Source organism: Rhinoderma darwinii, chromosome 1 (assembly GCF_050947455.1).
Source record: "Rhinoderma darwinii isolate aRhiDar2 chromosome 1, aRhiDar2.hap1, whole genome shotgun sequence".
NCBI lineage: Eukaryota > Metazoa > Chordata > Amphibia > Anura > Rhinodermatidae > Rhinoderma > Rhinoderma darwinii.
In genome coordinates this window covers 356,650,706-356,671,117 of record NC_134687.1, presented here as the reverse complement: position 1 = coordinate 356,671,117, position 20,412 = coordinate 356,650,706, and the positions used below count along the sequence as shown (strand labels likewise).

At 39.4% G+C, this 20,412-nt stretch overlaps 1 protein-coding gene across 5 annotated transcripts in view; it reads right to left on the bottom strand.

Annotated features, from left to right (window-relative positions):
* The window catches only part of MPDZ (multiple PDZ domain crumbs cell polarity complex component), a 146,855-nt gene that overhangs the window by 89,151 nt on the left and 37,292 nt on the right, over positions 1–20,412 (bottom strand). For all 5 annotated transcript variants that reach the window (XM_075826777.1, XM_075826793.1, XM_075826803.1 and 2 more), the window contains exons 12-15: positions 15,533–15,619; positions 5,083–5,168; positions 3,686–3,832; positions 1,059–1,229 (exon numbers count right to left, since the gene is read on the bottom strand). In XM_075826777.1, the coding sequence (XP_075682892.1) occupies positions 1,059–1,229; positions 3,686–3,832; positions 5,083–5,168; positions 15,533–15,619 (491 nt within the window). The remainder of the gene's footprint in view (positions 1–1,058; positions 1,230–3,685; positions 3,833–5,082; positions 5,169–15,532; positions 15,620–20,412) is intronic.

Genomic DNA, 20,412 nt, shown 5'->3' with positions numbered 1-20,412 from the left:
CAATGTAAGCAAGATTGTCCTTATAAACACTCGCAGTTGCAGTTATAGGCTCTCCATGTGCAGCCTGCTCACACACATTTAGGTGTAGCCAGTCTCAGAGGCACAATTTTAAAGTAGTGCATATGCGAGTACTCCATGAGCGGAATTCAACAACATTTCTACACAGTTTTGCGGCATAGAAATGTTGCAAACTGCCCAAAAGTTGGAAAAATTTAAACTTTGGGCTGTGTCCACCACTCTTGCCATTTTAAAAAAAAGTGGTTGGTGCTTAGCATAAGGGGGCATGGTCACCCGCAGTCCGAGGCTTTTACTAGAATTTATGGTGGACACTGGCGTAAATGATAAAGGTCTTATGAAGTGGCGCATGGACAGCCGAAGATATGACACATTAATTTAGATTCTTATTTAGACTGGCGCAGTCTTAATAAGTCTCCCCCATGTGCTTATTCTTTGTAATCCTTTGTTATTCTTCAACGGTTTTTCCTGTACTGATAATAATTGGCTCATGTATTTCAGATAAATATATCATCATACAATGTAATGTATTAATTACCCTTCAAAGTGTTCTAGTGTATTACGTTGGTTACATATATTATAAAGTAAGATTGAATGGTAATACTTAGGCCCTAATTAGACGACAGGGATACTCGGCCGTGTGACGGACGCTTTTTTTAATTTTAACGTTCACAAGGCTGCACTAAAATCAACGCATGTCTATGGGGCTATTCACACGGCAGTTTTTTTTAACGGACCATGTGAACGGCCTGGGAAAAAATAGGACATGTCCTATTTTTGCCAGTTTTCCTGGATCCCTCAATAGACTCAAATCTATGAGGGATCCATGAAAACGGGTCCCAGACAGGTGCAAATCGTGTTAATAAAGCTTTAGAAGCAAACAGTAAGACATGGAAATCCAGAAGGCAAAGGCCAGATATACTTAAATTTGCCTTAATAATTGGTAAATACACACTGGCAAAGACACATCATTCGCACAGACACATAACTGTCAAGGTCAGCAGCGAGTTTAGCTTTCTTCCTGAGCTTTCTTTAACAAATACCTTATCAATGAGATGGACATCTTGTTCAGAAATGCATTGTTCTTCCACATTACAAGGACTGGCATCCAGTAGTAGTGGGCGACAGCATACCATAGTCACACTGATTGGCAGCTCTTTCAGGATATTTACCACATCTTTATGATGTTGGCCCAGGAGAGTTATTTCATTTACCTATAAAGGAAGGCAAATTCCACTGTGATGCTACACGGATTGTCCATTTATGTACATTTTCACACATACTCTACAATGTCCCATTTAAAAGCAGTGAGTTATTACAGTGCATTTTTTACAGTGAGAAAATAAAAGACCATGAATGACCAGTCCATGTACTAACCACTATATAGTGGAGGTCTACTCCCAGGAACGTAAAAGATTTAGTCCGTGGAAGAGCTTTTGCCATGATGGTTGATCGGCCCTTCGGGTAAAACCCAGTTAGAGCAAAGGTTGCAACCCTTATTGCACACAGCATTACATAAAGCAGTTGGAGTGAATGACATGAACAATACAGATTCATATTCCACTTACTGTTGCATTGGAAAAGAAAGAGTTAAAATAACATCAGCTCAATGAGCTCCATAGCAGCTGTACCTGTCTGCAGGGTCTGACATTTTTAAGGGTAAGGCCCCACGGAGCAACATTGACCCATTCGGAGTGGTGGTCATATTGCATGTTTATGGCCGCGCGGTGTTGCGGGTAAAACTGCTGGTTAACTGCAAAATCGTGAGGCCATAAGGGTCTATTCATTAATGCACAATTTTGCAGGTAACCAGCAGTTTTAGCCGAAACACTGCGCATCCATTAACAGGCAATTTAACCCCTTCCCGCCGCAGCCATTTTTCAGATTTCAATTTTCGTTTTTTCCTCCCCACCTTCCAAAGGCCATAACGTCTTTATTTTTCCGTCTATATAGTCCTATGAGGGCTTGATTTTTGCGAGACAAGTTGTAGTTTTTCATAGCACCATTTATTTTGCCATATAATGTTTGTGGGGTAGAAAATGAAAAAAAAAAGCGATTCCTCCATTGTTTTTACGGAAATCACTGTGCAATTAAAACAACATGTTAACTTTATTCTGTGGGTAAATACGATTATGGCGATACCAAATATATATAGTTTTTTCTATATTTTACTACTTTTACAAGTAAAAACCTAAGTGTTAAAAGTAACATTTATTTTGTGTCGCCAAATTCTGAGAGCCATAACTTTTTTATTTTTCGGTGTACTAAGTGGTATGAGGGCTTATTTTTTGCGGGATAAGCTGTAGTTTTAATAATACCATTTTGGTGTACATGCGACGGTTTGATCACTTTTTATTTCATTTTTTGTGGGAGATTAGGTGATCAAGAAATAGAGATTCTGGAGTTTACAATTTTTTTTTTACGGAGTTCACCGTGCGGGTTAAATAATGATATATTGTAATAGTTCAGACTTTTATGGACGCGGCGATACCAGTTATGTTTATTTATAAAAAAATTTACTATGCTCTAAGGGGAAAATGGGAAAAGGTTTTTTTTCTTAACTTTTCACTTTTTTATTTTATTTTTTTTTTACACGAAAAAAATGTTTTTTTACTTTTTTTTTTATTAGTCCCCCTAGGGGACTTCAACCAGCGATCGTTAGATCGCTAGCACGATATACTGCAATACTAATATATTGCAGTATATCGTGATTCTGACAGGCACCTATTAAGTCCTGCTGGATGCAGGGCTTAATAGGTGCACAAAGATGGCGTACGTAGGGGCGTTCATTAGGCCCCCAGGCAGCCATAGTAACGCGATTACGTTGCGGGGGGCGCAATGAGCTGTTAGAGGGGGTCGCCCCTCTTTCTATTGAAGGCAGCATTTAACGAGTTAAACAAGCGGGATCGCGCTCGATGCCGGTCGTTACTCTGAAGTGTCGGCTGTAACAAACAGCCGACACCTGCATCGGATGGAGCGGGTTCACTCAGTGAGCCCGTTCCATACTTCCCCTACCCGACTTTGGCATATGGATACGTCAAATGTCGGGAAGGGGTTAATAACTGCGCCAAACAGTGTGCCAGCGTGGTTTTCGCCCGCAGCGTGACCAGGTCAATGCAACTCTGCGGAGCCTTACGCTAACTCTATGATTTTGACAGCAACCGTTTATAGAGATGAGCAATCCTATTCAACGTATGTGAAAAAATTGGTGACAATCATTAGAGGCATTTTAATGGCTGCCATTAGTGGCTTTAACCCATAATTTTTCTTATCCAGGTAGAACTCGAAAGCTTCTTTTACAAGCTTCAATAATAACTGGACTAACTTTGATCTTCGCTTACGATCTTCTCCACGTGTAAGTATTTGTAGGCAACTACTTTATTCGAAAAAGCGAGCACAGATTCTGAGGGATGTTGAAAATTTTGATTGCAAGAGCAATTGCTCGATGTTCTGACAATTAAACCACCCATCTAGACTTAGGTGCCTCGTACTGTCCCATGTGACTAGGATTACAATTAAAATCGCAATGTCGAGGAATTGCCACTTGTAAAGACATGTTGTTTGTTTTATTTCAAGACCAGTAGCGAATAGTTGCACAAGCAAAAGACAACCTAAAATATATGAAAGATTATAAAAGGACAACTGTCCAAATTCTGTAACTAGATCTTACTTCCAGTATTTCATCCCCACTGTACAGTTTTCCGCTGCGACCAACAGCCCCTTCTGGTAATATAGACCTCAGGAAATGATGACCACCAGAAGCTTCAAGGCTTATGCCCAAACCACTGCTTTCACTGAACTTGTTAACTTGGGCAACCTAGAAAATGGAAAAAACAAGTGCACAGAATTGTTAGTGTTTATTTGGAACAACTATCAGTCGAAGCTTGTAAAACGCATGTAATTGCTAACGTTTCCATAGTAACTATATAGACTGTGCTGTAATTTGGGGGGAAAAAAAATCCTTAATACATTCCAACTGTCATATCTGGAATGAAAAGATTAAGACGGAAACACAAAAACTGGCAGAATACTGTGCTGATCATCTAAAAATGAGAACGCAGAAAAACAAATCCACATTATGTTCTGTGTTTCATAATGTCATCATTTTATTACAGACCCATGCTCCTGGCGTACAAGCTAAATGTGTACTTAGGGCTCCATTAGCCAAACAGAGGCCAATAGAGTGTCCTTTTGGCCTCTGTCAGGTTATTTATTTTTTTATTTTATTTTTTTAAAGTATGGAATCATGTAAAAAAAATATATACCATGCGGTAAACGTTTTTTTTAAACATGGGAGTCTATAGGTGTGATGTATTTCACTGTAAGGCATACATTAAACAACTCCGTTTAACATATATGTCATGGGCTTTTTAAAAGTTTTACATGATCTAATATATACACACACACACACATATATATATATATATATATATCACATATATATATATATATATATGTTAAAATATATACCATTATAGTCTATGGTTTAGGAATCTGTGTAACGTATCCATCAAAGTGGAATCTGTCACCCAAAGACTATAATGGTATACATTTAACGGATACTTCATGAAGACTAATGACCATAGTTCATGACGTATCTGTTTAACAGATACAATTATAGTGTATGGTGACTGATGCCACTGTTAGGGCATCTGTCACAGTCTGAGTTTAACGTATACGTCAGAATCTATTCCTGGCATATTTGTCAAACGTAGTGCAATAAACGTGGTGCGCAGGGGGCCTAATGAAGCAAATTTATGAATAAATAAAAGAATGAATCAATATACAAAATACTAAGTCGGAAGAAATGCAATGTTATGTTATATGAAGTATGTCGCAGATAATGGGAGAGAGAACAAAGTTCTAGTAGTTAAACAAGCAAACATTTGTAGGGCACACTATATAAGTGGTGTCCAAACACAATACAGAAAAGGCAATGTAAGCAGCGGTGTAATAGTGGTGTGCCGGGGTAGAACTATCACCCTGCCAAGTCTTCAGCTTCTCTTATTTTTCATAAAAGCACAAAAATAACCTACATGAATGACGCAAACTTAAAATGAAACATACCACAATGTCATAATTATCACCCATGACTCTTTGCCACTTGCTTCTGACAACATCTTCCTCAGCGACCGTAGTGACACATTCATCTTCTGGGAGAAAAAAAAAACAGAGGAATCACATATCTGGTAGTTGCAAAAGTAAAGATTTCCTCAAATAAGACAAATGGTCGATCCTGAAATTACATATTGGACTAGATTGTCAAAAAACATCATGCATGCTAAATATTTTTCGACATTTTTTTAAGGAAGAACTGTGCCAAACATTAAAGAATGATCATGTTAATAATAAAAGTTTTGCCTTGCCAAAGTTGGGAACTAGACACCGAATTTTAAAACTTATCAGATAAATATTATTGGCCAATGGAACACATGTCAAATCAGTCCAAAATAATAGGGCGTTACAATAGATGCAGGATTGGTCACATTTTTGTCATTGCCAACTTACAGATCATTACCATACTTATCATTTACTATCCATATACTAGCAAGATAAACAACAATTCTAACCACAATAACAATAAAACCCATTTAAAAAGAACTACATGTACTGTAGAATAAGCGGTGAGGCTTGCTGGGAAGACAAATGTAAATTAGACTGAAAATTATAACAATTTTTGCACCAGCTGGAAAAATTTAAAGGGAACCGGTCACTGGATTTTAGAGCACTAAACCACTAGCATGTCATCATACGGCTGGGCTTTAGAGAGGGGCAGGTTTAGAACGCTAAACGGTTCGTTTTAGCATTTTGTTGAAATAGAAGTTATAATTCAGCGTGCGATGCCTGTAAATTATCTGAGAAGAGTCCGGAGAATAGTCCATAGAAATCCTGCACATTCTCAGTGCTCAGATGAAGCCGAGGCTTCAACACCTGGTCTCATCTCAGGACTCCTCTTTGATAATTTACATACAGCGGACTCTATATTAGAAATTCTTTTACGACAAAATGCTAAGCAGACAGTTTTAAGAGAAGAATGTATAGGATGCTAAACCTCAGCAGTATAACATGCTGGTTTAAGGCTGTGTTCACATCAGAGTTCCTTTCCGCTGAGGGATTCCGTCTGAGGTTTCCGTCGGGTTAACTCCTCAACGGAAAGGCAAACAGAAACCTAAGCTTCCGTTTGCATCACTATTGATATCAATGGTGACGGAAACATTGCTAAGGGTTTCCGTTTGTCACCGTTGAGACAGGTCTCCGTAGTTTTTGACGGAAACAATAGTGTAGTCGACTGCGCTATGGATTCCGCCAAAACAATTGAACCCTGTCACAACGGTGACAAACGGAAACCTTTAGCAACGTTTCCGTCCCCATTGATATCAATGGTGAGGGAAACGGAAGTTTAGGTTTCCATTTGCCTTTCCGTTGAGGGGTTAACCCGACAGAAACCTCAGACGGAACCCCTCAGCAGGAGGGCAACAGTGATGTGAACAGGCCCTAAGTGCACTAAAATCTTGTGACAGGTTTCCTTTAAATATCTAAAACTGTAGAACTAATCTTTATGAAGGATAGTAGTGCAGTAAAAGGCACAAAGGTACCAAAAAAAATAAAAACGATTAAAGGGGTTTTCAGGTCTATTTCATGTCTCCTTTCTGCATTTAAAGTGACCCTCCGGTCCCGGGACAATATTTTAAATATGATGGGGTATATAGAGTAGTATCAACTGGTGCCTGCCAGTTGAGCCCCTCTACTGTGGATGAGCCGCTTTAGGGTCCCTTCTGTGCAGTCTCAAAATGGCTGCAGTGCTTCTTCGACAAGTTTGAGACACTCCCACTGTTCTAAGATTGGCCAGAGGGAGTGTCTTAGTGGCCATTTTATGACAGCACAGAGGGGATCCTAAAATGGCAGATCCACCGCAGAGGGGCACAACTGGAGAGCCCCATGTAATATTACACCTTCATATATACTAAAGTGACCCTCCGGTCTCAGGTCAAAATTATTAAATTACTTCTTGTGATCCTAAAAAGTGGTAGTCAACATAAAAGGGAAAGACAGAAATGAGAGGAAGAAAGAAGGAGGTAATGAGAATTAGAGAGAAGTGGAAATAGGGGGGAGTGAGGGGAAAAAGAAGAGGTAAAGAAGGAAGAGATGGAAAAATGTGAGGCAAAAGTGAGATAAAAATAGACACTTGAGAGAGAAGGAATAAGAGAAGTCAAGTAAGAGGGGTTGATTAATGTATAGAAAATATTTTTTATGGGACTAAGAAGTTTTAATTCAAATTCCAACCAATTATAATCAGAAAAGTGTAAAAGAACCATAAATACATTTGTGGCGTTACCCAAGCCATCCAATCAGTGGGAAACCTCTCTACTTTGTCTCTGTGCTAGCAAATATAGATTAAAAAAAAAATAATAAAAAGTAACTGCAAGTAACTATGGCAACCCAATGAATTATTGTTCTTGAACTTAAATTCAGTCACTAAAAATTTAAAGAGGTAAATTCATACATTTATGGGCAGATCAGCACAAAAACTCTTATTAAATGTGCACACAACAGAACGCATATTCACAGAGTCCCTGTAAAATGACAGTTATATTCCAGTGCCGATGCCATATGTGGTATACCAGGAGTGCCACTACATTATACAAAAGCAGATCAGCCGGCTTTTCAGATACATCGGCACATATTTCAAATGACCAAGACAAGACCATGGCAAAAAAAAATTACAACATTTTTTTTTAATGGGGAAAATCTAAACAAATGACTGATCATTTGTTAAATTGCTACATTTTTATTAGGGGGTAATTTGGAAATTAAAATGCATTCTTACTAAATAAACAAAAAAACTGATCAATTATTTTGTCTCTTGAAATACTATATTATTCAGGTCTGTCATTTGGATTTTGAACCGGATTCACGTATTGTAAGGGTTAACTAAGCCATTCTCCTTGAAAGGAAAGACATTGTAGCTGGTGTTTACCATCATATTCTTCAGATAGGAAATAACGATGCTTAATAAGCTTATTGACAGAGATGCTTGCTCTGCAAGTACCGTTTATAGAAAAACGCTGGCATCTACAAAAGTACACACATTGAGACATGATGTCGAATTAGGTATTAAATAATGAACCATTTCTACAATATTATTGCAAACTAACAAGTTGCTAGTTTTTATTTTCTAAAAGAAGAAGGAGGAACAGAATGTTTACTTGGCATTGTTAATATAGAGAGGTTTTGAAAGTCTGTAACAAAAACTTCTTGTCATTTCTCTCCTCTTCTTCACTATACACCCACATTCCAGGAATTGGAATTCTGGGTACAGAAAAAAGGAATTGAGAAAGAACGAAAATGTGGATTGCAAATAGATGATCAATCTGATATTAGTTTACAGATAACGCAAGTTAGACCAATGTGTAAAAACAAATAAATAGAAGAATATGAATGTAGACAACCGTAAGGATAAGATATTAACTGGTTTATATCCAGCGTATTGCATTCCTTCCAGACCAGACACATTTAAAGGAACGTTAAACCTAAAAATGAGCGATAAATGTAAACTGGAGATGGTCAGTCTGCAGGATTTTCTGCATGTTCTTGAAGCAAACAAATCATGTAGAAATCCTGCAGAGAACACAAGGGTTAATTTCCTGCATATCTGTTACGTTTCCAGCTAGTGAACGGCTGAAGGGGTGGAGCTTAGTAAAGGGTCAGAGTTCAACAATCCTTGTGTGCTACTGCGGACAGGACAGAGGGAGGAGGCTGCTCTTGCATCCAGCTGTCTTGGGCCTTGTTCACACAGCGTGCATTCGTCACATTTCTGAAGTTTTTTACGAGCCAAAAACGGCGTAAAAAACGAATGCTTTAAGCTTCCCATTAACATGCATTGTAGTGCATAGGACGCATTTTTTTACGCGCGTGCGTGCGTATTTTAAAAAAAACGCATCATGTAAAAAACAGAAGTGTCAGATCAATGCACCAAAAACACGTCAAAAACACCTGTATGTTAGAAAGCGCTTTACAAAAACGCTAACGTCCTTGACCCGTTCATGCATTGTTGTTTTTTAGCGCCGTGTGAACAAGGCCTTACAGCCAGTCACAGGACATTGAGGAGGAGGAGGGGAAATGGCTGATCTCCTGGTTGGCATAGAATCATCATAATATTTTTACTTTTGATAAGAAATTTTACAAACAGATCAGGGGTTGCGCTATGGGGTCAAGATTCGATCCCTCCTATGCCAACCTCTATATGGGTGCTTTTGAGGACCTTCATATTTATGGCAATCACCTCTTTAAAGACAATATTTTATTCTACAGACGCAACATTGATGATTTATTTTTTATTTGGAAAGGGGACGCGACCAAGGCCTGCCTCTTCATGGAATTTTTAAACTGTAATCAATTTGGATTAAACTTTACACATAACTTTTCAGCCACATCAATTGACTTTTTACATCTCGTTATCAGCAAGGATACCAATGGAAATCTGGTCACCAACACACATTTTAAGACAGTTGACGTGAATAGTTACCTGGATTTCAAAAGCGCCCATTACCCTCCCTGGCTGAGAAACATTCCTTTCAGTCAATTCAGAAGAATTAGAAAAAAATCGTTCCAACCCAAAACTTTTTAATTCAGAATGTGATATTTAAAAAAAACGATTAAAAAGAAAAAAAAAAACTTTCCACGTAGTTTGATTAAAGGGGCCCACATGAAAGCTGCTCGCCTAATCCAAGAGGATTGTATACGACCAGTGGTTAGGACTATTGACACTGAAAAAACCAACCACAATTTTATCACGACTTTTAATACGGGAAGTAAACGTATAACCTCTGTTTTGTGTAAACACTGGTACATTTGAACCCCTTCCCGACATTTGACGTATCCATACGCCAAAGTCGGGTAGGGGATGTATGGAACGGGCTCACGGAGTGAACCCGCTCCATACGATTCGGGTGTCGGATGTTTGTTACAGCCGACACTTCAGAGTAACGAGCGGCATCGCCGTAAAAAAAAAAATTGTAAACGCCAGAATCTCTATTTTTTAGGGTAATTTAATCTCCCACAAAAAATGAAATAAAGAAAGTGATCAAACCGTCGCATGTACACCAAAATGGTATTATTAAAAACTACAGCTTATCCTGCAAAAAATAAGCCCTCATACCACTTAATCGATGGAAAAATAAAAAAAATTATGGCTCTCGGAATTTGGCAAAACAAAATAAATTTTCTTTTTTACACTTAGGTCTTCACTTGTAAAAGTAGTAAAATATAGAAAAAACTATATATATTTGGTATCGCCGTAATCGGATTGACGCACAGAATAAAGTTAACATGTTGTTTTAATTGCACAGTGAATTCCGTAAAAACGGCGCGCAAAAAAACCATGGAGGAATCGCAGTTTTTTTTCATTTTCTACCCCATAAATAATTTCTTTCCCGTTTCCTAGTACATTATATGGCAAAATAAATGGTGCTACGAAAAACTACAACTACAAAAAATGAAAAATTAAAATCTGAAAAAGGGCTGCGGCGGGAAGGGGTTAAAAAAATGATCCATACCTGAAAGACATTTTAGCCGACCTGCCAAAGATCACCTATAGAAGATCTCAAACCCTAAGAAATATTCTTGCCCCAAGGAAACTGCGTGATCCTAAGCCCAGTCGCCCTAGTATGTCCCCCTCACTTTGTGGTTCTTTTCGTTGTGGTGTTTTTGTCGTAATAACATATCACATAGAACCACATCATAACATCAAAACATTCCTTAATTGTAGGAGCGACTATGTGGTCTATTTATTGACATGCCCCTGCAATCTCCAATATATTGGTAGAACAACACAACCTTTAGGCTGGGTTCAGCATCATAGCATCATAGTTATGTACGACGCTAGGAGTCCCTGCCTCCCCGTGGAACTACTGTCCCGTACTGTAATTATGTTTTCAGTACGGGACAGTTGTCCCGCAGCGAGGCAGGGACTCCTAGCATCGTACATAACTATGATGCTAGGAGCCCGGCTCCCTGCAGTGTGTTCGGTCCGGGACTTGCGGCCGAAATACGTTCCGTCCTTTACGGACCGAACATGCTCGTGTGAACCCAGCCTTACGCTGCAGGATTAATAAGCACCGTTCTAATGTGAATAATGAATACCTCAAACAGAGTGTGCCGAGGCATCGTGCACTAAAACCTAACTGTAAATTCGACAATATATCCATTACACACAACAAACAAATTCCTCCAGGTACTGTCGACAGATTCCCTCGCTTAAAGGGAATGTGTCGCTAGAAATTTTTTTTTTTTTAGTTAAACAATTATTTAAGTGATTACACGTTGTTTTCATTTTTTTTATATTTTCACAAGGTCAGGAAATATTATAAATTAGATTCTAATTTATAACATTTCCATGTGCTGAGCACTAGAGGGAGCAGTTCCCAAAATTGCAGCATAGTCAATGTGGTAACGCAACCTCATTGCTTTATGCTGCAAATTTCGGGTGGACACACTCTCTCTAATGTCCTCACACAATCCCCCCTCCCGTCTTCTGGCTAGTGCCAGAAGGAGGGGTTTAAATCTTCAAACCTCCTACACTCTGTGCCGCCATTTTCTGAGCGACTGCACAGTGTAGGAGGATTAGATACAGTGCTCAGACGACAGTATAACACATCACATACACGAACATAAATTACCTTCTCCTGCCGCCGCCTCCGCTCCTATTCCTTGCGCCTTCGCTTCCTTGAACATATGGTCGGAAGCCGCCATCTTACTGTCTGGCAGCGGCTTCCGGTCCACATGAAAATGGCGCCGGATTTCGCTCCATTTTGGTCTGTGTGGGAGTGGGGCATGCACCGTTCCCACACAGACGGCGTACGCTTCAGAGAATGGAACGGCTCCCGTTCGCATTCTCTGTGGGGTTGTATGTGCCATATTCGATCTCTGTATGTGTCGTTAATCGACACATACGGAGATGAAAAAAAAATGGCAGCCCCCATAGAGAAGTAAAAGTAAGAACAAAGTAAAAAGTAGAACATGAGAACACAAATAAATAAAATGTATGTTAATATCATATTAAAAGCAATATGATAAAAAAAAAAAAAAATGTCATGACACTCCCTTTAAAACAGTGAGAAAACTATTAGATCTATAAACTAGCATGCGAGGCCTTAACGATATCACAAACATCACTTGATTGTTGTCAGATGGCTATTGTTGCTCAATCTTTATATATTTGTTTGCTAATCAGGTATCATCATCACGCTACAATTTTTGTACTTGACGTTGTTTTATATATCACTCATGTTCTCTAATTATGCAGCATCGCTTTATTTATATTTTTATCCATTTCTTTATGTTGACCATTGTTAAATTTTACAGTGTTACAATGGACGGGAGTTGAGCCTGGGCTGCCCAAGTGGAAGGCGATAGTTCTGCCACTGGGCCACCAATGCTTTATTTTGTATACTCTATGTACCTTCTTGGCGCTTAATGATCTCATGTAGTGTATTTGCACTTTTATTTGTTTGAAGTATTAACATTTTAAATGTAAATTGTGGTCTATTTTGAATTGAGTGAAGTTCTTTTTCTGAACTGCAGTTGCATCACCATAATCCCTTGTGATGTCAGAGTTGAACTTTGACCTATGACGTAGCAGTCGTTTCAAACCTCTTATGCATGTGACCACACTGACTACATAAGATGACTGTTTTATGGAACTGCAGACTTGGCCTGATGAAGACGTTGGTTCAGCGTTGAAACACGTAGTCTTTTGTAATAAATTATTTTTGTATTTCAAAACACTGGAACTGCTTCTACCTTTCTTACCAGCAGCGCTGTTTATGATCCACCAATTTTTTCTTCCTGCAAATAATTTCCATACAGGCAAGCTCCAATTGTGAATTTGGGTCAGGGCTAGCACTACAACAATGATTGGTAGGAGGCAACATCTAGGGGTGGTTTACTTTGTGTTTTTTTATTTTTTTATTTTCATTGTCTGTCCCAGAAAGGGGCAAAAACAGTCCTCTCCCTTTGTCAGCACTGTTCTTAAGATATTAAATGACCGGGATCAGAGTTTTCTCCAATCATGATTGTTGGTGTGGTGTTTCATTACAGCCATACTCTACCTTGTGTTTGCGTGGGCACAGCTGTTGTGCTATGTCGCTGTGACGTACATGTATGGCATTGTGCAGGAATTACATCCCACCTATGACGTACATGTAGGTCATGGTGCATTCCAAGATGGCACGCAACCCGTACCTATCAGTATTGAAATCTCTGAACAGTTCTCGAATTTCCTTTTTTTCATTATATTAGTTTATCATCATCATTTGGGTATCAAGTTAAACTCTTTTTCCCAATAGCGATCACATCTAAATTCATTAACTTAGATGTGAACGTTATTAGGGTTATTCTGGCTTATAGCGCAACTATGCAGCTTCTATGACTAGTAAATACAGAGAAGCTGCAGCACAAAAAGTAAAAATAAAACTAATAAATGTCAATTTGAAGAAAGTAAAACTTCATTAAAAAAATAAAATAAAAAAAGTAGGTTAAAAAAGGTTTACATAGCCTTTAACCCCCAGTCTTATTTCAATCTGGAATGCATAGCCTTCCAGCTTTCCTGTTTCCGGCTGTTTGATAACCCCCAGTCTTATTTCAATCTGGAATGCATAGCCTTCCAGCTTTCCTGTTTCCGGCTGTTTGATAACCCCCAGTCTTATTTCAATCTGGAATGCATAGCCTTCCAGCTTTCCTGTTTCCGGCTGTTTGATAACCCCCAGTCTTATTTCAATCTGGAATGCATAGCCTTCCAGCTTCCTGTTTCCGGCTGTTTGATAACCCCCAGTCTTATTTCAATCTGGAATGCATAGCCTTCCAGCTTCCTGTTTCCGGCTGTTTGATAACCCCCAGTCTTATTTCAATCTGGAATGCATAGCCTTCCAGCTTCCTGTTTCCGGCTGTTTGATAACCCCCAGTTTTATTTCAATCTGGAATGCATAGCCTTCCAGCTTTCCTGTTTCCGGCTGTTTGATAACCCCCAGTCTTATTTCAATCTGGAATGCATAGCCTTCCAGCTTCCTGTTTCCGGCTGTTTGATAACCCCCAGTTTTATTTCAATCTGGAATGCATAGCCTTCCAGCTTCCTGTTTCCGGCTGTTTGATAACCCCCAGTCTTATTTCAATCTGGAATGCATAGCCTTCCAGCTTCCTGTTTCCGGCTGTTTGATAACCCCCAGTCTTATTTCAATCTGGAATGCATAGCCTTCCAGCTTCCTGTTTCCGGCTGTTTGATAACCCCCAGTTTTATTTCAATCTGGAATGCATAGCCTTCCAGCTTTCCTGTTTCCGGCTGTTTGATAACCCCCAGTCTTATTTCAATCTGGAATGCATAGCCTTCCAGCTTCCTGTTTCCGGCTGTTTGATAACCCCCAGTCTTATTTCAATCTGGAATGCATAGCCTTCCAGCTTCCTGTTTCCGGCTGTTTGATAACCCCCAGTCTTATTTCAATCTGGAATGCATAGCCTTCCAGCTTCCTGTTTCCGGCTGTTTGATAACCCCCAGTCTTATTTCAATCTGGAATGCATAGCCTTCCAGCTTCCTGTTTCCGGCTGTTTGATAACCCCCAGTTTTATTTCAATCTGGAATGCATAGCCTTCCAGCTTCCTGTTTCCGGCTGTTTGATAACCCCCAGTCTTATTTCAATCTGGAATGCATAGCCTTCCAGCTTCCTGTTTCCGGCTGTTTGATAACCCCCAGTTTTATTTCAATCTGGAATGCATAGCCTTCCAGCTTCCTGTTTCCGGCTGTTTGAACCTGTGACATCTGTTTAGAGGAATCACTCCAAACTTTTATAAGTACCGATACATGTCTTATTATACTCCTGATGAAGGGGACATGTTATTGTTTTTCCGAAATGCGTTAAAGGCTATGTAAACTTTTATAAATAAAACATAAAATTTAAAATAAAACAAAGTATTGGTGTTTTAAGCAACTTTGTAATTGTTTTTTATTAAAAGTTCCTTTTACTTTTTTAGATACAGCTTCTATGTATCCTGGATACATAGAAGCTGTATTGTGCTCGGAAACCTGAACCTGTCAGGTGAGCGGGACTGACAGGTTCTGTGACGGCGGATCCAGCCATTATCGATCACATCTAAGTTTACAATAAATGGGAATTACAGCAATTCCTGCCCGAAGCTCTTTTAACAATAATTTCCCCATTGTTCAGTTCCATACTTTACCAAAACAGGACGTGGTGAGGTAAACATTAAATGTGATAACACCCATATTGTTATTCTTCACTTTACATCACAAACAAATAATACCAGCATATGCAATTTTTTGAAATGGCTCCAAGAAGAGATGCGGGTCAATTTAACTTTGTTTTTTCGATCAATTCTTAAATAAGCTGCAACAGTCAGATGTCACAGTATAGCTTAAAGGAAGATCTAAGGGACAGCTGGCCAACTCTACCACTAACAGATTGCTGCAGAATGCTTTTCACATGTAGCACACTATGGAAACCAGTACCTGTTTGTACGCTTTCTCCTTTTGATGCAGGCTGTTTGACAGTAGTACTGATCACTGATGATAGCAGTTCAGTTTGCTTAGTACTTTCTGTAAAATTAAGTATGTGGCATACATGAAAGTAATTCAAAACATACATTGGCATATAAACTGCGTTACACATGACAACCATCGATGTGGACCTCTATCTTTGACAAGAACTAAGACTAGACATAATACAAGATTGGATGGTTGAATAACATAACAGCATAAGTAAATTCTGTAATAAAAAAACAGCATAATTACAACTTCGACCCCCAAAAAATTCTTACAATTTTTTTTTTTTGTATCTTAAAAGAATATTTACTGTCTGTAATGTGAATGGACAACTTAACATGGACTAAGAGATGGGTCCACAACTCTCTATCCCGACTCCCCCATAAACATACACACTTGGCTCTGCTAAGCATGCATGCTTATTTTTAAGAGGTAGATAGAAATGAGCTCTGGCAGAAGCTTGTTTCCTGTTAAAATCTAATAGTCGGGGGACTGTCAGACTGTTTTCAGATACATTAGATTACCAGGCCACTTTTATTGAATATATATGGCCAGCTTTAGTCCATGCCTCTGAAGTGCAAACCATCACTCCTTCACATGGCAATGCATTTCATTATAAATGTTTACTTGCATATGGTACTTCGAGGGAATCTGTCACCAGACAGACTGCTTAAGCACCATCTATAGAATGAAAAAAAAACAAAAAACATTCTTGAGATGTCTCACTTGTCCCGCCTTTAAGATTCTATTGAGACATTTGATAGTTATGTCTGTTTCCGTTCAGTATCCTGCCTAGTTATAGAGCAATGTATCTTCACATTTGACATCACTGTATAACTAGGCAATTTTGCCATTGATGTCTTTAGTAAAGCTTATGGCTTGAGAGACAACCACTATAAAAAGGTATAAAGATTGTCAGATTGGTTGTCACTCAGCTTCCCACAAAGAGATAACAAAAAAAATAAAAGAAAAAAAATATAGTTTGATAGAAAATAACAACTTAAGGATCTATATTTTAAGGCTATTTTTATTATTATTATTGTTTTAGCAGGAAATGCTCTCTATCTCAATTTTATGGACCATTACATTAAAGAGGACCTGTCACTTCTCCTGACATGCCTGTTTTAGTAAATAATAATTCTGGAGCATCTTTTTTTAGACCTCCACGATGTGCCATTGCTCTCTTATTCCCTCTATAAATATATGACTAAACTAACAACCGGGTGTTTCTAGTTACAGGGGGGGGGGGGGCCTACACAGACTGATAATGTTCAATGAGTGCCGACAGAGTGAGACTGTCTAGGGACACACACAAGTATTCACTAAAATAGACACGTCAGGAGAGGTGACAGTTCCTGTCTAACCCCTTAGAGAACACCAATACAACTTTTCACGGCAGTCACTAAGGGACCTTATTGCGATGCTTAAGCCTTTTTACAGCGCATTGAAGTTAATCCTGCACGTGTGTTCTGCTCTAAAAGCCAGGATCAGATTTACCTCCAAGCCAGGCCATTTAACCCTTTAAATGCTGCGGTCAATAGTGACCATGGAATTTAAGTGGTTTCACAGAGGGAGGGGGCTTCCTCTGTCACTCATCTTTGGCCCGCAAATGTGATCACATGCCATCAATGAGTTGCCATGGCAGCCAGGGACCTAACAAAGGTCCCCAGGCCTGTCATGGCTGTATGCCTATTAGGCCATGCCGGAGATATGGCTTAATAGACTGCCTGCAAGTTTTATACTGACAGGCAGTAATGCTTTAGTATGCCAAGTAGACCAAAGCATTATAGAAGCGATCAGAAGATCGCAAAGTGAAGTCCCCTAGTGGGACTACAAAAAATTCATTATGTCAAATAAAGTTAATTAAAGAACACTGCACAGTAAAAAAAAAAAAAATTCCCATAAAAGTGGTTTTATTTTGTCAAAGTGTAAAAAAACAAAAATACACATATTTTGTATTGTTGCGGTCGAAAGACCCAAACAATAAAGTTAACAGGTTATTAAAAACACATGTTAAACGGCATAAGAAAAAAAGCAAAATACAAACAACGGAATTGCTTATTTTTCCATTCTCCTCCCCCAAAACATAGTTAATCAATAAATCCCATGTACCAATGAAAACGATATCTCGTCCTGCAAAAAACAAGCCCACACATGGCCACATCGACAGAAAGATAAAAAAGTTGTGGCTCTTGGACTGCTGCGATGCAAAAATATATATATACATATTTGGTATTGGAATAATCGTAACCACCCATAGAATAGAGGTAACATTTTATTTACGTCGCATGGTGAACAGCGTAAATTTAAAATGCAAAAAATAAATGGCAAAAATTGTTTTTTTTCCCATTCCCCTCAAAAAAAAAGCAAATCAATAAAAAACTATAATGTACCTCAAAATGGTGCCATAAGAAAGAAAAACAAAACTCATAAAAAAAAAACAAAACAAAAACAAGCCATTATACAGCTACATCGGTGGAAAACTAAAAGGGTTAAATTGAGGTGTTAGTGGTATATTTGAAGCCTTCCACCGCAGGACTTGATATTTTGTATACTCTACAAGAATTTATAATTAAATCACTGGAATAGGACTAGAGTTTCGTTTAAAATGTAACCTTTAGGCCTCATTTACACGAGCGTATTATACGCGCGTGCGACGCGCGTGCTTTTCACGCGTGTCGTACGCACCTATAATAGTCTATGGGGCTGTTTAGACGATGCGTGAATTTTGCGCTGCGTGAGTGCATTGCGTAAAACTCACGACATGTTCTATATTCTTGCGTTTTTCACGCAACACGCACCCATTGACTTCAATGGGTGCGTGAAAACAACGCATGCCACACGGACGGTCCTGCGTTGCATGCGCGAAAATCACGCAAGAGCTGTCAAAAGGATGAATGTAAACAGAAAAGCACCACGTGCTTTTCTGGTTACAAACATCCAAACGGAGTGTCAAATTAGAGATGAGCGCACCGAACTTCACCGGGTTCGGCCGAACTCGTTTTGACCGAACCCGGCAAAAAATGTTCGGGTACGCGACGTCAGGAGACAGTCACTGCCCACGGTGCTCAAAGACTTAAACTGTTTCAGCACCATGGACAGTGACTTTCGATCACAATATACATATACGTGTAAAAAAAAACAGAAGTTCTGACTTACCGATAAGTCCCGGCTCCTTCCTCCAGTCCGACCTCCCGGGATGACAATTCAGGCCAAGTGACAGCTGCAGCCAATCACAGGCCAAGCACAGGCTGCAGCCAATCACAGGCTGCAGCGGTCTCATGGACTGCAGCGTCATCCTGGGAGGTGGGGCCGGATGACAAGAGAGGGACGCGTCACCAAGGCAACGGCCGGGAGACCGGACTGGAGGAAGCAGGCAGTTCATGGTAAGTTTGAACGTCTTTTTTTATTCACAGGTTGGTGTATATTGTGATCGGCATTCACTGATGAGGGTGCTGAAAGAGTTACTGCCGATCAGTTAGCTCTTTCAGCACCTTGGACAGTGACGGGCGTCGACTACCTCATCTCTATGATGGCGGCTGCGTGAAAATCACGCAGCCGCGCATCATACACGGATGACACACGGAGCTGTCAAATGCCTTTTGCGCGCGCAAAACGCAGCGTTTTTTGCGCGCGCAAAACGCACACGCTCGTGTAAATCCGGCCTTACTCGTAACATATTTAACTGGTTGCCGACACAGGACGAGTATGTGTGACAGCAGTCTCTGCCGTCTCTGTGCACGCGATCGAGAGCGGGGCAACGGCTGTAATACACAGCCACGGCCCCGCTCTGACAGCGGAGAGAAGAGAAACATCTTCTCTCCGCTGTTAACCCTTTGAACGCCGCGATGACAGCTGATCGCTGCGTTCAAAGATCGCGTGACAGAAAATAACTGTGACGCGATCAAAGCCCACAACTCGTATGGCCAGACAGCCCAGGGTCCAGTGAAGGACCCCAGGGCTGTCTGAACATATTTCCTGTTGTTAGGGCATACTGAGGTATGCCCTAACAACTGCCTGTGTATGATCAGTAACAGGCTAATGTACTGGTATATAGATATATGCCAGTACATCGCAGTTACAAAATCAAAATGACAAATCCCTTTATGGGATTAAAAAAAAAAGTTAAATGAAATGAATGTAAAAAAAAAATAATGGTAAATAAATAAATAAAAAGTAAATAAAATACACAGAAACACACATTTTTTATAATAAATAAACTTTTTAAAATATAAGTCCCAAAACATGAAATAATATAGACATATTTGGTATCGCCACGACCGTAACAACCTGTACAACAAATGTATAACATTATTTATGATGATCGGTGTATGGTGTAAAAAAAAAATATTAAAACTGCTGCGCAACTGCTTTTTTTCTGCATTTTAATATAATTACAAATTTATAGAAATTAAACGATAATGTATTTGTACCAAAAAATGGTACCTACATAAAGTACAACTCGTCCCGCAAAAAACAAAGTCTCATACAACTACGTCGTACAAAAAATAAAAGCGTTATGAGTGTCGGGATGCAAAGAGGGAAATGTAAAAAAAATTGCTCTGTCCTCAAGGCCAAAATTGGCCGTGTCCTTAAAGAGGCTCTGTCACCAGATTTTGCAACCCCTATCTGCTATTGCAGCAGATAGGCGCTGCAATGTAGATTACAGTAACGTTTTTATTTTTAAAAAACGAGCATTTTTGGCCAAGTTATGACCATTTTCGTATTTATGCAAATGAGGCTTGCAAAAGTACAACTGGGCGTGTTGAAAAGTAAAAGTACAAGTGGGCGTGTATTATGTGCGTACATCGGGGCGTGTTTACTACTATTACTAGCTGGGCGTTGTG